The 24,028-nt window shown below is 51.3% G+C and overlaps 6 protein-coding genes across 6 annotated transcripts; 4 read left to right on the top strand and 2 right to left on the bottom strand.

The window, feature by feature from the left end:
• Positions 1-119: 119 nt before the first annotated feature.
• On the top strand, positions 120-2,461 carry PG986_006853 (transient receptor potential domain containing protein; the record flags this gene model as incomplete). Its single annotated transcript, XM_066843075.1, has 2 exons — positions 120-2,010; positions 2,070-2,461. The coding sequence occupies 2 exons, from the start codon at positions 120-122 to the stop codon at positions 2,459-2,461; spliced, it is 2,283 nt and encodes a 760-aa protein (XP_066699187.1).
• Positions 2,462-3,099: 638 nt separating this feature from the next.
• PG986_006852 (uncharacterized protein) lies at positions 3,100-4,907 on the top strand (the record flags this gene model as incomplete). The annotated part of the gene is made up of 3 exons (XM_066843074.1): positions 3,100-3,225; positions 3,295-4,312; positions 4,414-4,907. 3 exons carry the CDS (start codon positions 3,100-3,102, stop codon positions 4,905-4,907), a joined length of 1,638 nt encoding a protein of 545 aa, XP_066699186.1.
• A 515-nt stretch (positions 4,908-5,422) lies between these two features.
• On the top strand, positions 5,423-5,922 carry PG986_006851 (uncharacterized protein; the record flags this gene model as incomplete). Its single annotated transcript, XM_066843073.1, has 2 exons — positions 5,423-5,461; positions 5,590-5,922. 2 exons carry the CDS (start codon positions 5,423-5,425, stop codon positions 5,920-5,922), a joined length of 372 nt encoding a protein of 123 aa, XP_066699185.1.
• A 39-nt stretch (positions 5,923-5,961) lies between these two features.
• PG986_006850 (uncharacterized protein) lies at positions 5,962-7,266 on the top strand (the record flags this gene model as incomplete). The annotated part of the gene is made up of 6 exons (XM_066843072.1): positions 5,962-6,107; positions 6,219-6,253; positions 6,328-6,382; positions 6,455-6,521; positions 6,587-6,734; positions 6,797-7,266. 6 exons carry the CDS (start codon positions 5,962-5,964, stop codon positions 7,264-7,266), a joined length of 921 nt encoding a protein of 306 aa, XP_066699184.1.
• Positions 7,267-8,130: 864 nt separating this feature from the next.
• PG986_006849 (uncharacterized protein) lies at positions 8,131-11,987 on the bottom strand (the record flags this gene model as incomplete). Its single annotated transcript, XM_066843071.1, has 6 exons — positions 8,131-8,919; positions 8,960-10,563; positions 10,617-10,740; positions 10,803-11,440; positions 11,517-11,612; positions 11,738-11,987. 6 exons carry the CDS (start codon positions 11,985-11,987, stop codon positions 8,131-8,133), a joined length of 3,501 nt encoding a protein of 1,166 aa, XP_066699183.1.
• Positions 11,988-22,503: 10,516 nt separating this feature from the next.
• PG986_006848 (uncharacterized protein) lies at positions 22,504-23,800 on the bottom strand (the record flags this gene model as incomplete). The annotated part of the gene is made up of 2 exons (XM_066843070.1): positions 22,504-23,028; positions 23,093-23,800. The coding sequence occupies 2 exons, from the start codon at positions 23,798-23,800 to the stop codon at positions 22,504-22,506; spliced, it is 1,233 nt and encodes a 410-aa protein (XP_066699182.1).
• Positions 23,801-24,028: the final 228 nt, after the last annotated feature.

Raw genomic sequence — 24,028 nt, 5'->3', positions numbered from 1 at the left:
GTTCATCCACCAACACGGTCATCACCACACATCATATATCGAATTTCCTTGTTACGGTAGGCGACGTTGTGCGCCAAAAGAAGAGTAGGAAAAAGAGAGGAACGAAATCATCATTCACCATGGCCCGGTCCGGCTTAGGGTGGAATATTAGGCGGGCGGCGATATGGGCAACGGCTATGGCAGTGGGCGTGGTGGGAGACCAGATCTTGACGGCCAACGACTTCAGCAACTGCAAGACGAGCAGCGACATCGTCGTCACCAAATCGAACATGCAGTACAACAACGACGCCAAGAAGGTCACGTTTGACGTGTTAGGGACGAGCAACAAGCGACAAAACGTCACGGCTGTCTTGAAGGTGACGGCATATGGCCAGGAGGTATACGCCAACAGCTTCAACCCGTGCGAGGCGAAGACGTATGTGGAACAGCTGTGCCCCGTCCCGTCGGGCACGTTCGGTGCCAAGGGCAGCCAGGATATTCCCTCCCAGTACACCGATATGATTCCCAGCATCGCCTTCCAGATTCCCGATATTGCCGCCATGGCAACCCTACAGCTGAAGGCTCTGGACGGCGGACAAGATGTCGGTTGCATCCAATCGCAAGTCACCAACGGCAAGACAGCCCACAACTCAGCCGTCTCATTGGTCGCGGCCGGTGTTGCTGGCGCTGCCTTGGTATTATCCGGCGTCTCTGCCGCCGGAGCTGCCTTCTCGGGTGCGGGAGCGGCAAGCTCAGGCGCCGGTGGAGCGGGCACAGTCAGTCCCAGCTTCACCGAAGTCTTTGGTGTCTTTCAAGGTTTCGCGATGAACGGCATGATGTCAGTCAACGTGCCGCAGGTCTACCGCAGCTTCTCTAAGAACTTCGCCTTCTCGACGGGTCTCATCCCATGGACTCGGATGCAGATGTCGATCGACAATTTTCGCAACTCGACGGGCGGTAACCTGACGATGGACGGCGTTCAGTTTTTGAAGAATGCAACTCTCGTGTTCCCCGACGGATCGACGAACACTCCCAAGGGCTCTCTCATCAAGCGCAGCATGCAAGACTTTGCGCTAGCCATCCGAGATATCGAGACCATCGCGAACCCCACCCAGACCGCGAACGAAACCGCCGCTACCACGACGGAGTCGAGCATCCGGTCCGCTGTATCTGGCATCTCAGGCTATGTCCAGATGCTCAGTGTCCCGAAATCCAACACATTCATGACGGTTCTCCTTATTGTGGCCATTGTTATTGGCGTTATTGTGGTCGGCATTCTGTTGGTCAAGGTGGTCTTGGAGTTCTGGGCACTGTTTGGCAGTTTCCCCGAGTCTCTGACAGGGTTCCGCAAACATTATTGGGGTTCTATTGCCCGCGCTGTGACTTCCCTGATCATGCTGCTTTACGGTATTTGGGTTCTGTACTGCATTTTCCAGTTTACGCATGGCGATTCTTGGGCTGCCAAGGTTCTGGCAGGCGTGACGCTGGCTCTCTTCACGGCTATTTTGGCGTTTTTCTCCTACAAGATCTGGAGCACGGCTAAGAAGCTGAAGGACACCCAGGGCGACTCGGCTGGCCTTTACGACGACAAGGACATCTGGGTCAAGTACAGTCTATTCTACGAATCCTACAGAAAGGACTACTGGTGGATCTTCGTCCCGACAATCATTTACATGTTCGCCAAGGGCTGTTGCCTTGCTGCGACTGACGGACACGGCATGGTCCAGACCATTGTGCAGCTCATAATCGAAGGCTGTATGTTCATCGTGCTGCTTTGGAGCCGGCCGTACGAGCGCAAGTCAAGCAACTGGGTCAACATCGCCATCCAGACTGTTCGCGTCCTTTCCGTCGTCTGCATTCTGGTGTTCGTGGAGGAGTTTGGCATTCAACAAACCACCCAGACCGTTACGGGTGTCGTGCTGATTGCTCTGCAATCTGCCCTTACCGGTATTCTCGCCATCCTTGTCGCCTGGAATGCCATTGTGGCCTGCTGCAAGGAGAACCCCCATCGCAAGCGTAGAAAGGAGCTGGGTAGGTCCTCATCATACAGTTTGCCCGTCGAATACAATTTACTGACCAATACTTTACAGAGAAAATGCAACGTGAAACGGATGCGCTCACTCCTCTCGATGCCCGCAACTCGTTGCTCTTGGATCGTAAGCAGTCGCACGGCAGCACGACTTTCTCGGTGACGGACAACGTCCAGGAGAAGCAGCCGCTTGCTCGCAACACCTCCCCCGATCGCTATCTCGGGACTGAGCCAGCCAACCCGTATGGCAACGCAGCCCAGTTCAACAGCTCTGCCCGCCCTCTGACGCCCAACACCCCGATGCATGGCGATGACGAGCGCCTGATTGGCGGCGCCGCGCCCATGGGCCGCGAACCGACTTTACCCAACATGGGAGTCGGTGGCGGCTACGGTGGCGGCTACGGTGGAAATGCAGGGTATGGCAACAATGGCTACGCCCCCTACCGGTACTGAAGAGGACATTGCTTTACCTAGCGAGTCGTCGGAGCACAAACACTCCTTACCACATTACGAACCTAACGACATGATGGGTGGGTATCGCATATATAGTCCACATTCGTTCTTCAAAGCATATTCATACGCTTGTACTAGTACCGAATTAGAGAGAGGGAAGAGAGACAGATTTACAGGGAGAAGGAGAGAGGGCGGGAGGCCGGAAGAGAAAAGGGGTGAAGGGATTCCTTCGTGGGTGGTGTAACATAGTGGCGTCAGGCACATTCCGTCCTATAGGGCTTGGAAGGTTTTTCACCGTCTTGTCCGTCTAGTAAATAACCAGTATTACCGTATATTAGCACACAACAGCCAATTACATTTTTGAAACTATCATCACTAAGAAAAACTCCAAATCTTCACGGCGGATGATGTGCTTCCCATCCTCAACTCTGAAACCGATTTGATATTCCGGCTGAGCAAGGCAAGGGCGGGTTCCAGTCACTCAGGAAAGTCACATTCAGCCACATCTCTAATAAGCTCTAGTGTGGCTGAAGCTCCAAACTCATCCATGGCATCCATGTATGTACACAGATAGACACCTACAATACCCTGCCATACCCTGCCATACCCAAACCATAACACCCTCTCCCACCATTGATATGAGGGCGTCTTTGGTGCGGAACCTCGCCGGCCTGCAGGCTAGGTATCTCAGGGCACCTGCCATTCATTCTGCCCGGCGAACATTTCACCAGCTGAGTATCGCCATCATAGGCAGGCCATCCAAGGTAAGTGCAATGCTCCTTGCTACCTGCCACACCAAATAGCGATAGCGAAAGCTCAAACCGAGATAACAGGGGGCTGTTCTCGACTCTCTCAAAGGCCAATTGAAGGGCTCGGGTCATCCTGGCAGGAGCGTATCAAATGGGGCTTCCCAGGATGGTGATCAACTAGCACAACAGAGCACCGCCGTAATTCTGGCCTCGCCGGAACTTGCGTCTTGGTCGGAGGATCAGGGGTTCATGTCCCAGTTGCTCGGCACTCTCCACCAAGAGCGGCCGCGAGGAGACGCGTCAGCCACGTCGGCAGCGGGTGAATCTCATACCGATGTGCTCTTCGGCGTGGTAGATGGCATCGCGGACCCGTACCGTCTACACAGCAAGCCTCACCAGGGCCTGTCGATTATTTACGGAGGCACTGCATCGCTCTTACCGTCACTATGGGAGCAGGGCAAGATTGCAGGCAAAGGTTATCCGGACCGGGCTTCTGCAGTCCAGTTCACTGCGCATGAAGCTGAAAATATCGATGGTCAAGAGGTTCCCACACCCGTCACGCTACCTTTGGCAAATACCCTTTTCCAGAATGGTCGTCGCTCTACGTTATTCGCCAGCCGCTGGTCGCTGGCGAGCTCCGCCTCCGCCTCGGGCCACCGCCCGATGGAGCTAACGCGGCTGGAGGAGAAGTCTCACCAGGAGGTCGCCTGCTTGCGGGGGTTGGAAGGCCTGCCGGTCCGCATTCCGCTGGTGCCCATCGCGCCGCCGCGGAAGATCGTGACGGGCCTGGGCAACATTGTGCGCCAGGTCGAGGTCGACGGCGTCGTCTCGCCCGCGTCCAAGGAGCTCGAGGCGCTGATCCCCCGGCTCTTTGAGAAGAGGGCGGCCGCCTGGCTGGCCGGCGACGGCACGGGGCAGGCGCCCTCGCCCATGGGGGTGTGGGCGTGGGTCATGCCGGCGTGGACGGTCGATAAGATGCGGTATGATACCGCTTTCAAGACCTACCTGGGCAACCAGGATGCGGAGGAGTGGCGCTTAGACGTCGAAGCCCGCGAGATCTATGGGGAGCTGTTAGTGGCTGAATGCCGGATGCATAAGATTTGTAAGTCTTTATTCAAAAGTTCATGCGCTGCATTGCTCTACGTAGGGGCTGATGCTCGATTGTTCCCCCCTGGTGTGCTAATCACATTTCTGGATGGACAGTGAGCGGCGGTGGCGGATGGGGTGCCAAGCAAGGCCTCCTTTCGCTGGACCCGGAGACGACGTACGCGGCGCCCGAGCAAGATGACATGGACGTGTTTATCAAGGCGTTCGAAGAGCGTAACAACTCGGCCAGTCAGTCTTCCTCGGACGGCATCGTGACGCCGGGGTCGTACATGATGTTCTGCGCCGAGCCAGATCGCAGCGGCGATGTCCCGTCGTCCTCGGTCGATCCGGCCAGCGATCTGGTCAGCTCGCGGCTGACGCTGACCGTTGCCCCCAAGGGCGAGGATGTGCTGCCGAACGTCGAGGGGGCCGCAGATCCGAAGGGGGGGCAAGACCGGGGTCAACGTAGTGGCCGGTCACTTCGGTGCTGCGTCGAGCACTGGGCTGTACCTGAAGAGCCCCTGTCCTCGCGACAGTTGGACGACCAAGATCGATGCTCCCTACAGCGCCATGTCGTGGGACTGGACTCCCCGGATCCTTTGGACGATTGAGCCATCCACGTATGTGCGTACCAAATAATTTGTCTGCTGTAAACTATTCTTTATAGACTGTACTTTATGTGCTTATATCGTATATTCTTGGGATTGGCCACAGGGCTACCAAACAGCCTGCCAGCTGCTTCGCAGTAACTAAAAGCAAGCAAGCAAGCCAGCAAGCCAGCGCTGAAACACAAGCCCAGCCAGCGCAGCTTCAGCGCGTGTTCGGCAGGTGGCGCCCCACTTTCTTTCTTTCTTTCTTGCTTTCTTGAGTCGTGAGCTCCGGCTGCTGTACTGTACTGTACTGTACTGTACCTGCCTACTTTAGGGGCCCATAGAAACCCAATTAAATGGTCCGTCCGTACCTGTACATGCAGCACAGCACTCGAGCAAAGCTTATGTACTTGGTTGGACCTGGGCAGTGTGTGTGTTCATGCTCCTTGCCTTCTCCCATTCAGACTTCTTTCACATTACCCCAAAACCACATCCCCCAGAACATTTACACCAAGGAAAGAAGCATCGTAAAAATCATGGACCGCAGTCTCGACGAAATCGTGGCTGATTCCCAGGTTGGTCATCTCCTTCTCCTGCCTGTCCCTTTTCCTGGAAGGCTCGGCCGCGGCCGCGTTGCGTTGTGTCATCACGCCGGCAACGCCTAGAAGCTCCAAGCTAACATCGTCGCCCTTTTCCCCAACAGCACAAGAAGCGCGGCCCTCGTCCTCGACGCGGCGGCAATGGCGGCGGCGGCAGGGACAGGGACAACGGTCGCCTACGCGAGCGAGACTCGTACCCTCGCGATGGCGTCAGAAAGGCAAGTACACCCTGCGTGTTCATGCAACGCACCGCGCAACCAACCAACTACGGGAGGCTAACCGGCCACTCTTCTTCTGCGCCTACAGGTGGATTAAACTCCTATCTCTCCTCCCTGTTTGAACTATCCCTCGAAAAAGAGAATCCCTCCATCTCCATTCGCTCCGTCGGAAAACAGCAAGCTTCCCAGCTCGAACAAGACCAAGATATGCATGCATAACCCTGCGAAACGCGGCTGGCTACACGATGATGTCAACACATGTTCGGAAGTGCTGCCGGCTCTGCGATGGATGAAGACGTGGACGACGACGGAAAGACAGAGTTACACCTCATTGAATGCCCGGCTAACCAGCGCTCTCGTTCTGCGAGACAGTCAACTAGAGACGATTCGCGCCAGATGGATTCGTAAGAGAACAACCCTACCCTACCTACCGCCCCAAGCCTCAAGCCTTGGCAAGCATTGCACCAAATCTGAAACGAGAGAGCTGACATTCTGATGCTGATGCTGCGCTTTAGGGAATGGGTCCACGATAAGTTCGAGGACGCCGGCTGTACGTACTCTACGCGCTTCTGGTGTCGCCCGTCCATACCAACAACACATGGCTGACATATATATCTTGGACAGCCTACGGCGGACGACCTCGCGGCGGTCGCAACCGATCGCCCGGACCCTCATCATCGTTCGTCTCCATTCATTAGCCTGTCACTTCATTAAGCCAAGCGCTTGCTAATCAACCGCCGAACCCCTGCAGTGATGCGCGCGGCACCAAGATCAAAGTCGACAACCTGCACTACGAATTAACCCAAGAGGATCTCGAGGTAAGTTACGAAAACGGGTCCTTTTCTAGGAGACTGGGCCCCAGCTAATATGTATGCGCTTCCAGGGCCTCTTCGGCAAAATCGGGGATGTTACGAAAGTAGAACTCCTTTACGACCGCGCCGGACGCTCGGAGGGAACCGCGTACGTTACGTACGACCGCAGCGATGACGCGAGGGAGGCTATTCGCGAATTTGACGGCGCCAACGCAAAGGGTAGGCAGACATGAGCTATGCTTCGGATCAGACCTGGGAAACTAACAGCCTCTACTCCACAGGCCAGCCGATTCGTCTCTCCATCATGCCCTCGGCACCCAGGCGCAACCCTTTCGATTCGGCCTACATGCCCGGCCGGTCCTTGGCCGACAGGATAACGGTGCCTGGCGGACGTTCCCGCTCATTGTCGCCCAACCGCTACTCGAACAGGGACCGCGACGTCGACCGCTACGTGCCTGGTGGACGATCCGGTGGCCGATCGCGAAGCCCCATGCGCCGTAACCGACGCGGAGGAGATGGTCGTGGTGGCGACAGGGGACGACGACCTGGAGCGCGCCGAGAAGCCCGGGAGAAGGAAGACCGTGATGGTGGTGAGCGCAAAGCGCGAGGCCGGCCCAAGAAGACGGCGGAGGAGTTGGACGCCGAGATGGCCGACTACTTTGGCCCTGGCGAGCACGCCACCAGCGCGCCGGCTGATATCGCACCTGCCACCGACGCGCCGGCTCTGGACGATATCGACATGATCGAGTAGACGGGCTCTTGCGCGCTACACTGTTTTATAGAAGGGTAGACTGTACGAAAAGGGCGTCGTAAAGAAGTAGGGACTTTGCTTTTTTGCGCAATTATTTGCGGTCTAGCGTCCAGATTGAAATGACTGCGAAAACTAAGCAGTATCGATTCCTCTCTCACATCTGGCTATTTTTGTGCTGTAAGTATGGTGTGTGCGATAAGTATTGCCTGGAGGATGGGCTGTCTAAAGGGGGAGTATTCAAGTATAATCACTCGTCCTGCGTGACCGACAGTAAGCTTGACATTGGCCCCCTACGCAACACGCCTTCTTTGAATGAATATGAGTGAGTACATGAACGAGCAAGCCATGCTTGATATTAGTTTCGAAAGCCTGGTGATAAAAACTGCGTGCCGCAACTGTATAACGTTATACTAAATAACTATAAGTGGTATCTAAATACACGGGCTAAAAATGTGTGGTGGTAGAAGGAAGTTTTTTCGTCAAAAGTAGTAAGATAAAGTGTGTGTGAATAGGTGGTCGTTTATATAATCATGGGCATAGATGATCATATTCAGTCGTTTCTTCCGTCGTGCTCTCTCTCCCTCTCTCCCTCTCTTTCTCCCGAGGAGAAGGAGAGAAATGGGTTCTCGCCATCGTTCGCTCGCTCGCTTCTCATTCTATCAACAGTAAGGACAACGAAGAAGATGAAGAAGGCTCGATGCGAGGTTTGCCTTCTGGATGTCCCCTTTTCGCTCTCTGTCCCCGCTCGCTTTAAGCACTGGTATCAAGTTCCGCCTCTGTCCGCTTCCAATCTTGACGGGGGCGCTTTCCCTTGCTGTTTCACTTTGTCGGATCTTCAAATGGCTGCTCGTCTCGACTTCATTACTACTTCTCCCCGTCAGAATCGACGTCCATTTTATCTCCCATAGCGCTGCTGGCTGTCGCGGTTGGCCCCCTCTGCTCCGTAGGATCCAAGGCGGGACTGGCTTTGTCATCCTCGTGTCGGCTCCGGTCGTCCGAGTCCTCCGTAGCGACGCGAATCGTTTTCTCCTCCGTCTTGCTGGGGGTCGAGGCGCCGCCACCACCCTCCTTGGGGGGCGGGTTTGGCGTGGTAGGTACAATTACATTAAGAACGCAGTCGTCGAGATGCTCGTAGAATTCCTGCGCCGTCGCGAAACGCGTCTGGCAAATCGAACACTTGGCATCTCCGCCACCACGGGAACTGTTGCCCGTAATAATCATCTTGCGGCTGTTGGGCGGGGTCTGCTCAACATTGTGGACGGCGGTGAGATGGCGTTTGAAGACATCCGCCCTGTTGAAGGCCTTCTCGTACGCCGTTCCCGGGCCTGGGCAGAAGGGACACACCATAGTTCCCTTGTAATGTGTTAGGGCATGCCGGTTCTTATCGTACTTCCTAGCGAACCCCTTGATATGGTACTCGCACGTTTCAATGGGGCATTTCTCCGGCCGTTCTTCTTGATGAGTCAACATGTGTGCCGCAAGATCTTTGAAGACTCGGCCACAGTCAGGGTGAGGACACTTGTTCCGGTTGTCCTCGATCTTGGGCGCTATAGGGCTACTGCTGTGCATCGCACTGTCGAGCGAAGGCGCTATTGACGGTGCCAGCAGAGGCCCCTGAGGGGGCGGAGGAGCAGGGGGCCAGCCGCGGCGCTTCTAGGTATGAAGGTTGCCTTGGCATGGCAAACTCTTCGACCATCCTAGCATCGCTCTCCTCGTCTCCGCTGTCGCTGTCGTTTTCGTTGCTGACATCGATGGACTGCCGAACTTCCCGCATCCAGTCTTTCAATATAGTCATGGGAGGCCAATCTCCGCTCGCCTTGCCGCCCCGGTGTGGGTTGAAATGTGCCCGTCGCAAATGGGCGGCAGCATTGTAATATGCACCATACCGTTTTTGCGTGACACAAGCTTTACATTTGGCAAGCGGTATGACAGGCTGAGGCGAGCTTGGACTATGGCTTTGTGGCTCAGTGCATACCCATCTCTTGACAAGAGCAGCGTGCTTTGCGTCCGTATGCCTCCTTAGCTCGTGTTCCCCACGGAATCCTTCCGGATATTCGTTGCATTTGGAGCAGTAGACGCGACGGAGAGGTGGCCGGTGGTATGATGTCCGGAGTTTGCTGGGAGAAACCAGGCCCCTGGCTATGGCCCGCGAGAAGGCTGGGCTTTCTCCAACGGTGTGCCTCCGGGCAGGCTCTAAGCCGAACGCGGGCCCGCCAACTTCTGTTGCTTCGGCCCTCTGTCCCCAGGCCTCGATCGGTCGCCATTCCGGCACGGGTTTCCGCGGCTCGCCAAGTTGTGTCGCCACACTCGGGGTTTGGTACGACACAGTCCGATAGATTGGCGTGCGCTGCCTGAAAAAGCCGTTGAACCCAATATTGTCGGCCAGGTACCCGCTACCCAGACGAAATAGGAAGTCCTTCGATGAGCGTATTCCCCATTGTGGCCATTCGTCCTTTCGGATGGCGCCTGATGTGGCTGCAAACAAGAACTTGTCGCTGTCGTCCATGTCCACCCCCAGATCGTCAAGTACCATCGGGGTCGACCATGCAAAGACGCTGACGAGAAGCTTGTAGACACTGTGCATCGCTGTAGCGCCCGTGGGCATTGGCATCGCTGCCTGGGTATGTGCGGCGCCTCCACGCGAAGGAGTAGAGATAAGATCCGCTAGGATCGTTCGCACGATGCTGAAGATGCACAAGGACAGGAAAACCGCTAGCCAACTTTTGGGCTCCGTAAGCACCCTGCGTATCGTACTGCTCTCGAAAGACTGCAGAAATTGCGTCATGCAGTTGTATATCAGTCGATTTCGTCCGTCGTAATCGATATCCTCCGGAAGAAGCTGAGCGTTTGCCATATTAACATCCGTTCTAATAGAAGGTTCGGTCTGTTGCAAATCATAGAACAAAATCTCTCTGAGGAGCAACTTTGCCCGGTAAAGCACGGGGTATGTCTGTTTCTCCAACTCTCGATTGGGTGACAGATAACCGCTCAACTTGAACAGTTCCCAAAATCGGAAGGGTATGCCTTCGGCGTTCCAGCTGGCGGCGAGAACCTTGAGAACGGGGGGAGCTCGATCGACGGGGTCCTTCGAGTAAGCTGCAGTGGTAGGATTTGCGATCGGCAAAGAAGCCAAGTCCTCCGTCCACCAGAATCCATCATCGAAGTCGAGATGCGACTTGACCAAATCTGACATGGCAGGGCTGACAATGTAAGTCCGCTCCAAGTACTCGTTCATATTGCGACGTCGTGCCATGGGAGAAGTGACCGGAGTCTGGACTTGTCTTGGGGATAGAATTTCTATAGACGATATCAGTATGCCACTCTCATCTGAGCGCGCAAACTAAACTTACCTGGCAACATGTAGTCAGCCAATACCAGTAGAGGTCCGCGCTGACAACCTAGCACGCTCCAGAACTCGTCACCAGCGGACGCTGGAGGTTCCGCGCAGAATGCACAATCATCTTGCGAATCGCACTGTCCAGTTATTAGCGGTCTCCCTGAGGCAGTACAGCAACGCTGGTCACGATTAAACATACCGGCTTGGCTTGGACCTTGCATCGAAGACATGGTCCAGCATCTCGAGGGAGACGTAGCTCGCCAATGGATTCCAATCGCCCGTGGCTGACTCTGCTTCGTTTGAGTGGTGGTAGGTCAATCTCGGAATCTATCGAGCTTCGGTGTTGCATTGGCATGTCGCTACCAAAAGCGTATGCAACTGGGGCTTCTCGTCTATCTCTGACCTGAGCGACAGGGGCCAAAGGGGCCAGGTTCGAGGGCACGGAAAGCCGCGGTAAGGGCACCATAGAGTTCGTCTTGAGCCGGTCTGCGCTGAAAAGCCGCGCGGTAGTGTGCTCTGGGAAGACGACGTGCGGCACGCTGTTTACCGAGAGTCCAGAGTCTCTCTTGGAAGGAGTGGCGTGGTCCCTCATATGTTGATCGCGGTCCTCGAAGTTGGCGAAGCCATATATGTAATACAGACATCGCTCGTCCCAGCACTTAAAAGGAGCCTGGTTCCTGGGGATTATGGGTAGACTCTCCCTCATCCTCCAGCTGCGGAAGATGGGGTCATAGAAGGATACGTTCTTCTCGAGCCAAGTACTGTACTCAGGCGGTGTATCGCTCTGGGCAGGATGCCTCAATGCCTCGAGGAAGTTGTGATCAAGTAGATCTAAGCCTATTCGGACCGGCACACGTCTTAGATGATGAGATCCCACAGAGACGCTGGGCCAAAAAAAAGAGGCTGCGCTCACCTTGGTCGATCAATGAGCTCTCGATGCATTCGCATTTATACTGCAGCGCCCGAGCTTCCTCGGCATCTGAGAGGGGCCGTATGGCGGTGGCGAGATCTTGGGGAGATTGTCAATGACGCTGGAACTGGTATTGGGGTATACCAAATCAAGTATATACGTGTATATATATATATATATCGATGCGGTGCGGACAGAGATCAAAAAGGGAGAGAAGGACTGACTTTGGTTTTCTGCATATGCCTCGAGGGCCCGAAGCTTGTGCCGCAGCATGTCAAGCTCGAGTCTGCTGTTGGGATCATGTTTGGTAGGCAGGAGGGCAGCTAGCTTGGCCTGGATGGCAGCTTGCTGTTCGAATAAACTTCTTATCGTGGGGTCTAGGGACTGGTCAAAAGCAGATGCACCCGGAGTGTCGAGACTCTGAGAGCCGCGACCGTCATGTCGAGGCTCAGTTGGATATGTGTCGGCCGCCATTTCTCCCGGTCTCTCTCACAGTACGCCAGCGGCTGTCCTCCCCCTGTAGTCGGGCTTCTTTTTGGGTTTACTTTGCTGTCTATGTGTGTGTGTGTGCCTTGCGTGTTCTGGCTCTCTTCACTTTTTTTCTCTTTCTCGCCACCTCTTGGACCTTGGACCTCTTTGCCTTCCTTCACTCACACGTCGCACGTCTCAACTCGTGGGCGCACACCCAAGCGGGGAGCTGACCTTGAAGCGCATCAACTGCCGATTAGTAAGAATAAGTGATCAGGATTTCCCGGATACATGATCAACGAATATACACACAGAAAACACACAACACCCGACAGCAAAAGAAAGGGAAGGAAAAAGGAGTAAGTATGTAGTTGAGTGGCTGTGACGGACAGAGGTCGTCGGGATGGGGTCGAGGAGAGGGAGGAAAGTATTAAGAATCTACGAAGAAACGCAGTATGCAACCCGCACCGCCTCATAGACTAGTCGTGGGAGGATAAACAGCCAATAAGGTGGGAATGGAGAGCAGAACCGTACGACTCCGGTCCATGTGGGGGTGATTGGGGGAACTTATTTTTTTTATCACCCCCCTTGGGTTGCAGCAATCTCTCGAGCTTGAGTAAATCGAGGTAAATTGGGAACTTGTCACGATTTGGGAAGTAGCAACGGGCAATTAGACTAGACGGGACAGGACAGGACAGGACAGGGTCAGCAGGGCAACTGCGACGAGGGAAAGTAAGGCCACCGATAGGTGGGGCGAGCAAAGAAAAGACCAGACCAAATCAGGCCAGCAGCCCATCCCTCAACTCAGATGGGCAAATTCAATTCAACACTGACGACTGGACTGGACGTGCTGCACGCTCACAGCTCTGTGGGTCGTGCCAGTACGTATGTACTTACATACATCCATACATACATGCGTACACACGTACATGACCATCTGGCTGGTAGACAGGCGGGTAGTAGGTGGCAGGTGGTAGGTGGTAGGTGGTAGGTAGATGTAAAGAAAGAGGAAGAGAGAGACAAGGATACATCGAGAGACTGCAGGAGTCTCGAGGTTAGGTAGGTAGGTAAGTGATAGCGGCAGTTGACCACCTCATATTCCTGCTGTCTATCAGTCAGTCTGTAGGTATGTAGATGTAGATGGACACAGGCTATCTACATGTGCACAGCCGGTAAATAAGTAGCTATGTACAAAGCGACATCCCACGACTGGCCTATCCGTGCTTGTGAAGCAACAACAGCAGCAGCAGATGTTGTCGAGTCTGGCCAAGATCTGGCCAAGAGAGAGAGAGAGAGAGAGAGAGAGAACAAGAAGTATCTTCAGCTACACCTCCAGTCTGCCAGTCCCGATTGACTGATACATCCATGCCACAATATCCTATGTTACCCACAATACTTCCCAAACGATACACCAGCCCCAGCCCAGCTCCGATGTGAACCCACATTGCAGGCCAGGATCTGTCTTGTTCCCGGAGCTGGGGGGTGGTTGGGTCGGGGTCGGGGTATGTGAGAGTAGAGAGCTATGTACATACATATAGTACATACCCCTGTAACTGCAAGTGACTCCGGCTCGTATTTTATATACAGTTTCTACTATATAAGCATTTAAAGGCTAACACGTAACCGTATGTGGGTCACCGGTTTACTACTAAAAAATATTATTTTTAACCTCTAATTTAATTAATTAACTTTACTTTTTTTTTACTTAATTAAAACTTAAATAAATTAAATAAAAAATATATATTAACTTATTAAAATATAACGTAATTTACTACTACGCGACGTATATTACTTAACGACGCACCTTAATTCAATTTTAATATAATTAAACTTTAACGCGTAATACTTTTATAACTATAATATTTAATTAATCCTAAGAAGATTAAATAGTTTTAACGATTTAAATAACACGAAACAAAACGAATTAAATAAACTAAAAAATAATAATAAAAGCTTATAATATATTCGAATTAACTTTACGCTATTAAATCCACGGCTAAACTTTAAAACGTAAAATCCGACCGAAACGACGTAAAATAAATTTAATTAAAAAAAAGGTACTTTATAAGTATATAATTAATTTAAATATTTAAAGGATACTTTTTAATTTCGCTAATATAGAAAATATAGCTAATTTCTTTACCGCGTTACACGGCGGCGACCGTATCGGTAAATATTAAATTAAACGCTTTATTAACCGTAACCCGGATTTAAAAATTAAAATAAATCGTCGGTACGATTATTAAAGGGCTTTTTATAAAAATTCCAAAGTTATTTCTACTTAATTTACGCTAGTCGCGAATATAAAGACGAAATATAGGATTATTAACGAAAATATTTAAAATTTCGACGAAACCGGCTTTATAATAAATATAATCGGGTTAATACTTATTATAATATATATTAAGCGACGTAAAAAAGCGAAATCGGTTTAATTTAATAATTAAGAATAGGTAACAGCGATTAAATATATTAATTTATAAGGTTAATATATTCCGTTATTTTTAATCGTTTAAAACTAATATTACCTCGCGAATTAGTCTTATAAAACCGATTTACTAGGCGATTAAGTAATTAAGCCGATTTTTAATAACTAGATTAATAACGAGACAGGCCTAGATTAAATTAAACACTTTAATAAATATATTAAATCGTAAACGAAAAGTCGCTACCACCTCTTAATTCTTAATAGCTATAAAAGCTATATTTCGATTAAATTCGAGGTATATTATTAGGATAACGATATTATTATTATTAATATACCTCTTTATTTATCGTATTTATTTTAACCTTTCGATATAGTATTTTATTCGCTTTTAAAATATATTTATTCGAAAGAAATCGAGCTATTTATTAAGGCTTTTATAAATTATATTATTAAGCTCGAGTTCTTTATCGCTTTTAAAACTACGTATTTTATTATTTTTATAAAAGCTAATATTAAATTTGGATTTAGCGTATTTAGTGTAATACCTTATAACTTTAACGAGGTAATTAATAAGTTAAATATACGTCTTTAAACGTTTATATTTAACCTATCTCGTTTAGGGACGGCTAATACCTATAACCTTTAAACGCCGTTTAACCTTTAATAAATAATTAAGTACTTTATTTATATTAAAAAAAGGGTGTTTATTTATTAAAGAAGCTTTTCGATACCGATTTTAAATACGGTAAACTAAATAGTAAAGGGTATAATTAAAATAGTTTATAAAATAACCTTTATACGTGATAAGATATATATATTAAAGGAGGTTAATTTAGTATTTTTTAAGCGCCGAAGAGTTAAAAAGTCGCGAGTTTAGTTTTAAAGAGCTTTTATTATTAAGGAATTTTAGTAGTTATAAAACGAAAAAGTAAAAAAAAAGCGTTTAGCGCCCGATAAAAATGAAAATAAAGGTTCGTTAAAACGGAGGGCGATCGGTAAAAAACGCTATAATATCTACAGCGAGATAGGTTATAATGCGTAAATATATAAAAAAATATAAAATTAAGCGAGGAATCGAATAGCGAATAGTTTTAATTAATTTTAAGCGTTATAATTAAACTAATTTATATAAAAAGGTCGAGAAATAAAAAAAGTACGTCGCTAAGTAATATACGTCGCGTAGTGGTAAACCACGTTATAATATATATTTTATATAATAAGCCACTAAAAAAAGTTAAGCTCGAAAAATATATGCAATCTCTATTATATAAACAGTTTCTACCACTTGCAGTTACAGGGGTATTTACTATAGTCAGGTAGTGGCAGTGGCAGTATGCAAATGTGTGCATTCGGCTGCCATCACTCCAGTCATCGGCCTCGGTCTGCAGTAGGCTGTATGCAGGCCTATGATTGCTACTCTATTGTACCGGTATCTATGCACTCTTTTCCAGCAGCCAGGACCAGTCATATCGCCATGCCAAATCTACCTAATCCGCCTTGCTGCACGCAGGCTGGTCAGGCTTCACACGCGCACACCAAGAGTCGGTCCGTCGCGGCAGAAGCCTATCGACCTCCCTCTCTCCTCTGCTCTGTATGTACATACAGCAGGTAGGTAGGATGGATGGCTGATTGGCAATGTCCATCCAGCCATCCACCTCCACACGCATTTCGATCCCTACTCCGGCTCCCCTGCCATCCATCACGGCTGTATCGGTGGTGTGTGTGTGTGTGTGTATGTACAAAGAGGACGGACAAACGTGCATCCCAAAAGCAACGTACCTAGGAGGAAGCCGAAAGCTCAAAGCAGACCGATCAACCGAACATCAAGATGACTGATCATTAGGAGTACTGTTCGGCTGTTTTTTTTGTTGTTGATGTCAACACCAAGATAATGTAATGGGACAGATCGGTTAGCCATTTTCATCATACGCACTATAATTCGTAGACACACCCCATGTTGGCATTGGATGTAACGGCTGATGTATCCTTCTCCTTGGCTTGGACCCCCCTTGCCCCATTGACCTCAGCCCAACGGTCAAGCTTAGAATCATTTTTGAGCGTCTTCGTCCTGTCAAAAAAAAGCCTGGGACGGAAAGAGGATTCAGACGGGTGAGGCTAACCCACAAGTGGGTTGGAGCTAGAGCGGCGCCTTCTTTTTATTAATGTTTTTTTTTTTTTTTTTTTCTTTTTTGCCAGAGCAGAAACAAAACATCAAGACTCAGTTGGGCATTCAGTCGCTGTGATGCATTGAAGTGTCAGTCATTCAGTAAGGAAAATGAAATCACGGTGTATTGCTAATATCAGATGCTACTGCGTACAAGTCACTGGGCAATCTCTCTGATAGGAGTAGTGAATTCAACTCCCTTATTCAGTCAAGGCTGTGCATGTACTACTCGGAGCCTGCAAAGAAAGACCAGGCGCCGTTAAACCCAGCTATCCCCAGCAAGGCGCAACAGGTCGCTCGCTCCCCAGAGATTGAGCTAGGCAAGCCGATAGGCTAACTGCATGCACCCAAGCCATGTGTGCAGTGGGCAGCATCTGGAGGGGAAGGGGCTTGGGTAATCAAGTACGGCACGGTAGATGGCAGACGGAGGTAGCTACATCTACTACACATGCAGCCGTGGGAAGATAATGGCGATCCACGAGTAATACAAAAATCCCGTCCCAAGCCGCTAGCTGAGCCCGGAGGAGCTACTGTTTTAACCTTTGGGAGAAAATAGAGAAGGGAAAACGGACGCAGCTCCAACGTGGTCGGTAAGAAGAAAGAAGAAAGGCGAGACTGATACCGCCACGGCATTGGACAACCCAATCGCTAGGCGGCGGCCCTCGGGTTGATAGGCTCGAAGTCTCGTGGGCGACTGTCTCTCAATCCCGGTAGATTCTATGCAGACGGCGCAGCGCCACGGCCGCTTCTCTGGTTTCTAGAGACGCTCTGGACTCTGGACCCCCGCCGGAGCCCACGGGCAATTTGCAAGCTGAAAGGAGGGTAGCGAGAAAAAGCAATACACGCTGTCGCAACGCATTCTTCACCCCTCTCCCCTCGTACACTGGCTGTTCTTCACGCGCACAAACACGCGAGAGGCAGGCAAGCAGGCAGGCAGGCAGATAGCCTTCCCCCATACATGCCTATTGCATCCGACGGACCATCGACGATCGACACTGGACGAGTCGTACCGACTGTCGGCGCACACGCTGAAGCTGCACCTACCTGTTGAAAGGCGCCCACCCATCTGCAGCGCCTCGCAAACCCCTCCCTTGCCCAGCGTAACGGTCGTCCCCGCCACGGCCCAATACTAGTAGGCTTCTCAGACTTAGCAAACAGGCTGCACAGCTTTCCCGGCTCGAGCTCCTCGCCTGCCACTAACGAGAGGGAACGACGAGGGAAGGGGGAAAACGGCGATGGGGACGGACGGGGTAACCCTACAACAACCAGTTCCACCACAGCCCACCGAGCACCGAGTACACCATTACTACTGCTACTGCTACTGCTACGTGCTTGTACTCGCTTTCGCATGACTTGAACTTGGCGCTACGATATCAAGTTTGCAGGTCGAGACAACGGGTAGTAGAAGCACCGATTGCATTGCATCAACGAGTCGTACGTCCTCCCCCTTCTGGTACATCTCTGATGATGAACTCGATGGAACGGAACTTTGGGACACTCGAACTCGAGCAGCCCGCAGCCCGCAGCCTAGCTTCTTCCTCGCCCATGCTGCTGGCGGCGGATGTGCGGGCGAGGTTTGCGATAACTTCCGACAAAAATGAGCTGACGATGGTGCCGATCACTGCTGTAAGAGGCACCCCTGTCTCTTAACTGCAGCTGTTAAGGCGGCCCAGATAGGCTGCTCTGATATTAAGAGCCGAGATGCAGGCCGTGAAACCAGCAGCCGGCGATAAGGGAACGCGATAGGAAACCCAGCTGGTTTCGAGATTTTTCTCTGTGCTGTGGGAGTCTGTGTCGCGAAATGGCGGTGATCGAAACGAGTAGGTGCTGGTCGTGGTGGTGGTGGTGGTGATGGCGCATCCCGTCCATCCCATCCCGTCCCGAATTCCCACCGCATGTGTGCACGTGAGACTCGATTCAGCTCCCACAGGCTTACAGGGCCCTATGCTCTCAGGCGTGAGGCCATTCCAGCAACGGCGTAAGCAGGCTTCATCCGAATCTCGCAACCTGGTGAATGTGCTCATCATCGTCTTGATTCCGGCCATCCCACAATCCTTTAGCTCGATGGAGAAAAAGACGCGAAGTTGGGTTGTAAACTCTTTTTTTTCTTGTTTCCGTCCCATCTCTCTCATTAAAGCAGCAACACAAGATTGGAAGCTGGCTTGTATCGGCACATACCAAGTACTAATATTACATCAAAGCTCGCCAAGACTGGTCGATGGTCATGATGGTGGGATTAAATGTACAAGATAGATACTGTATATGGATATATGTAGATGAGACAGCCTTTTTCCGAGATGGGCAATGGGAAGAGCTGAGAGGGTACATGGGTGATTATCACGAACGAACCACCGGTGCTCAAGATGGAAGGAAAGCTACTAACAGTACATTACCAACAGTGGGCAAGGGACGCTCACGCCCTCTGCGGCCAAGACGATGATGCACAAGCTGTACGATGTGCGTTCGTGTGTGTGGTTTGCAATGTACCGTGGTTCGAGGGTAGCGTCGTATCCCAGCCCCCTCACTCTCCGTTCGACATCGAAGGGAAAGAAAAGAAAGCGTTGCCGCCGCCCAGCCAGGCCAAAAAAGATGGGGATTATCCTCCGGCTCAGCTATCCCGCACGCCGAGAGGATGGTGACATCGTGGCTTTGGAGCTAAGGTGGCATTCGCATCGAGAACTGCCGAGGTAAGCCTCCTCTCCCACCCACGCCCAAACTCACGCTCCGGCGGCTAGGTAACGGTCTTAAAACGTTCACCTTGGATATGTGGATGCTACCATGTCATCTCGCTTTTTTTTTTTTTTTTTGCTTTGCACATTCACTGTCTCTCCCTGTTTGCCCGAAGAAAGCCCTTTCCCCCAGCTGGGGCTGTAGTGAGGCGAACGGGGGAAATATGATACGACGACAGCGACAGATGACTGATGAAGGTCCGTGACGGCCATGCTCATCAACAACCATGTAGCCAGCAAGCAAGCGGGGAAAAAAAAAAAAAAGAGGCCAAACAAACAACCCAATTTCCAACCACGCTGGGTAAAAAGAAAATTCGTTTGCCCAACCCGGGGCTTGCACACAGCTGGGGGTCCAAACCAGACAGACCACAAACATGGTCGGTTTCGATCGAGCAGCAGACACGTGTGTCGCTCGCCATGGTCCCCCGGTATATAGATAGATAGCACTAACCAAAGTAGTTCGACGAAGCAGCAACCAGAGCAGCAGCAGCAGGGGCGCCAATACTTTTTCTTTCTTTCTTTCGGAAATAACATCAGTCAGTCAAGCCAGCCAGTCCCAAGAGACTGACCGAATCCCATCATCAGATTGGCTCGCTTGAAAGAAGGCGATGACAAAAGCTAAAATTATGCGACGATACGAAGAAAAATAAAAACTTAAGGTATAAACTCGCCCGCGCCACAGATCCAAGCGTACATGGTCTAGATCCGTTGGCTGAACGAAGAGACTTTGGTCTATTATCTTCAGCCTGAATCTCAATAGAGTTGGCCATCACAACCGCGCCTCTCCCAGAGTCGGATGCTAGGTAGTAGCCCATGCTGGGGATACAGGAACGAGGCCTCCTCTCCTCCCAGGGAGAACGAGAGGGAGAGTCGGAGTCGGACTGTGGGAGAGGTAGAGAGGTTAGTAGCCACACCAAAAATACACCGCACAGCTCCAAGGTGCCGCTTAGGAGTCGCATGTTTTAACCTACCTTTATTTCCAGCAACGCAGCGTTATAAAAGTCGGGAAAATTCAAGTGGTATATTTCGAATTCGGATTTAATATAGATATCTTTTGTGTTTTTTACGGCGTTATTCGAAGTAGTTACAGTGCGTGGAATAGCATAGGGGCTTTGGCGGTACAAGTCAGCTGTGCGGTGTATTTTTGGGGTCCCCTTCTGAGGTGAGAGAAGATGAGAGAAGAGCCGCTCGAATACTGGAAGTGAACCATGTCTACATGCACATGCCTATACGTCGTGTAGCATACCTGATACAAGCTTGCCATGCGCGCGGTATGCGTGAAGCCTGCCTGCCGTACGCTCCTTAAGTCCCAAGTGACGAAATGGAGAGAAAGCTACATCATGACTCACACTCGTCTATCTCGTATTATACCAACGTGTGGAGATCCCCGTGAGTTGGTCCTCGGTGCGGAGTTGGCTTGACAGATTGACGAATAGTGAAGCATAAGTAGGCTACGTGCCCGGCAGTCCGGAGCGTGTAATTTGCTGTTTGACCAAGCCCAGGGCATGCCAAAACTTCGTCGAGTTATGGATATGACATTCTCCCACTGTCTACTTGACTTACGGAAGTTCTCGTATACGTGCTCAGCTCTGCCGGTAGTTCTTGATGAATATAAGTATAGACTTTGTAGTTACCCCGGGCGAGATGCCGTCAACGAATCAACTGCCTGGCCTGAGATTTCACGGCGTCTGGTCCCCATGTGTCACCAAAGCCCACTGCCTGCGTTGAATATCGAGTGTTGTTGGTGCGAAGTTGAGCTGGCTATCCCCGACCTTCCTTCAGCTCTCGTGGAGGAGGGCAAGATGCAGTGTGACGCAGAGACATACCAGGAAACAGCCAGCCACCACACCTGCTTTTTGTATGCACTAGCAGCCATGGCCTGGGCCTTCCTGATACGCTGCGAGATCCCATTCGCAAGCTCGACGACGTTCCACTGACGACATCTGGGTGACAGTCCCCCACTCCCTTTGTTCCCGACCCCCTTGGACTGAGCTGGACTGGACAGTTTCAGTAGCATGTTTCGGAGTCACCGCATGAGTGACAGCATCAACAAAGCCGGTCGGTATATATCAACTCGCGCATTCCGAATTTCAGCCAACCACGGCCCATCACCATCTTCTTTCCCCAGATGCCCGCAGCTGCTCGACTATCCATAACACAGCTTCGCGCTCCCTGCGGCGTCGTACAATGCTGCGCGCCAGAAACCTTGCCCACCTCCCACCTCCCTACCATGTGAGAGGTATGCTCGTAGCCGTTCTTCTTCGACGCGGACCTGCCGACGGCCGACGCACGCCTATAAGATGCCTCGTCCCGCCCTCCTTACCCAAGTTAGTTCACTGTCTTGTTTTGTGTACGCAAGACAACCGGCTGTACGATGTATGCAAGATAATCAAGAGGAGGGAGAAAAGAATAGAGAAGCTATCGTCATGAAACACATGGAGACCTACTCGAGGCAAGCTGTGTACAACCGGCGGGTTGGGGATATCAACTCCTCCCGTTACAGTCGAACAGACTATCAATATAGACACTGCCAACCAACTTTTAACGGCCACCTCAACACACTGACTGTTTCGAGCAAATGTTCGTTTCGTATGTGGCATGTTGCAGGTAACGATACTCATATAGTCGAGTTTTGCTCGGGCATTCCGGTTTTACCTACCACACCCGCCTTGTTTGACCGCCATAGATGGCGCTGAAAGGCGAGCAGCGTACAGAGCCGAGGCGTCGACATACGTCACGGGCGCAGGTGGTTCACAAAAGAAGCAATGTAAGATATATGGATGAAGTCTCTTCAATAATCTTTCCTCGCTCATGCCGAGCAGAGGGACAAGCCCACACACACACAATGATTGGCGCTTTTCCCATTGGTCGTTGAGTTTAACAACGATGAGTCTATTCCAACGCCGCGGGTCGTTTGTTGAAAAACATGCGCACACCCGATGCTAATGCCGCTCGCCAAATCGCAGTAAACAACTACGCCTCTCCATGCCTCTGCCCCCTTCCTATTTCCTCCCGCCATTTTCTCACACGGGCAAAGTACAATGAGCCCGTTCTATTCATCCCTCCCCGGGACCGCCGATATGATTATTAGTAGACAAGCAACAGACGTAAGTGGTATCTCATGCAAGTAAAAATGTCGCTTCCTTCCCCAGCCGCCACCGTTGAGAGCCCAGTAGCGGCAGAACTCCGTTTCGATACGTATTATACACTCTCCTCCTCGGCCCACCGTTTTTCTCTTACCGGTAACTCGTCACCGTTCTTTTTCCTCTGGCCGGTGTGTTCCGCCTTCCACGCCCAGTACTCGCCCAGCCGTATCTCCGCGTACTCGGCATAGCTGAACTCGATTTGCGAAATGGTGGCCTGGATTAGCGCCCAAATGCCCCAGTAGAACCCGGGAAGCCCCCTGAATGCGTCGACTTCCTCACACATCTTGTCGATTTCACTGTTCAAGTCGACGTCCGCAGACTTGTTGGGCAGCTGGGCAAAATAGGCCTTAATGTACTCCGCGATGAACTCTCGCCTTTGCGTGCGCGTTGGCAACACGGTAAAGTCGCAGTCGAAACCACCCCACTCGGCAAAGTGGTTCGCCAGGTCGAATGCAGCAGGTGACGGGGTGGCGTACTCGTAATCGATGAAAGCCACCGACTCCTCAGTGTCTGGCGAACCCGCGGCTTTAGGCTCAATAATGACGTTTCCGCTCAGGAGGTCGCAATGTGCGAAAACAAGCTGGAGAGCTACGTTAGCATTCTGTCCTTCTCCAAAATTCAAGATTGTGGATGAGGCTACGAACCCCGTATTCGCCCAGACCAGGCCGTTGACTCAGCTCCTCTATAAGCCAATGGAACTCCTCTTGCAGCCTCTTTTGTCTCGATTGTTCCGCCTCCGTCTTGTTGGGGAGAGCGTTTAGCCACTTCTGCATCACGGTCCAAACGTTGGGTGGGGGCTTGTTTGGCGCAACCATACCACTAGGCGAAGTACCGTTGCTCGTGGTAGATTCGTTGTGCACACAAGGCATAGTTGCATGCCACTGCGCCAAGCGCCGGGCGACAGCTAGGTATACCCGTGGCTCCCTAAGATCCTTAGGCGTGGTGACGGTGCCTCGAAGATAACGGTACATCATGCCATTGGAGAACCTGGCGAGAAGCTCCGGAGCGAGGCCATGTTGCATGAGGAGCTCGTGGTTCTGTGTCTCGCGCTGCCTGTCGATCAGGACGTCGGTCCCGTGGCCGTATGCACGCAGCAGCACGGCCTCGTTGTCTATGTCCTCCTTGGACGCCCCTTCTCTTTCATTAACCGATTTCAGTAACGTGTTGGTGATGCCGTCTGTAAAGCGCTTGAATTCGACCTTGGCGCCGGGTTCTGCCCAGTCCGGGCGCAGTGCGGTCACCAGCTGCAGTGCGGAGGCATCCGGGTTGCCGGGGTCGTACGATAGGTTTATAACGGGGATCTGGACAGTGGCGCCATTGCTGCCGGCGCCGTTAACCGTTGAAGAAGGCATCTCGTCTGTCGAACCAGGGTGAGATTAGACAGGGTTGGTCGGCCGTTGTGTGAACAAAGTATATGCCAAATGCGGCAGGTGTTTTGTTTCAGTTCCTACCTAGTCAGTCGAAAATAGGAGCTGGGCTACAGATGGAGTAGCATGCGAATCATGGAAATCCGGGGTAGGAGATGGTGTAAATGCGCAAAAGTCGAGTTGGTTGTAAAACGGGAGAGAAACAATAGTTCT

Source organism: Apiospora aurea (assembly GCF_038362705.1).
Source record: "Apiospora aurea strain CBS 24483 chromosome Unknown utg000005l_segment0_segment0, whole genome shotgun sequence".
Taxonomy (NCBI): Eukaryota; Fungi; Ascomycota; class Sordariomycetes; order Amphisphaeriales; family Apiosporaceae; genus Apiospora; species Apiospora aurea.
This window is presented reverse-complemented; position numbering and strand designations above follow the sequence as displayed.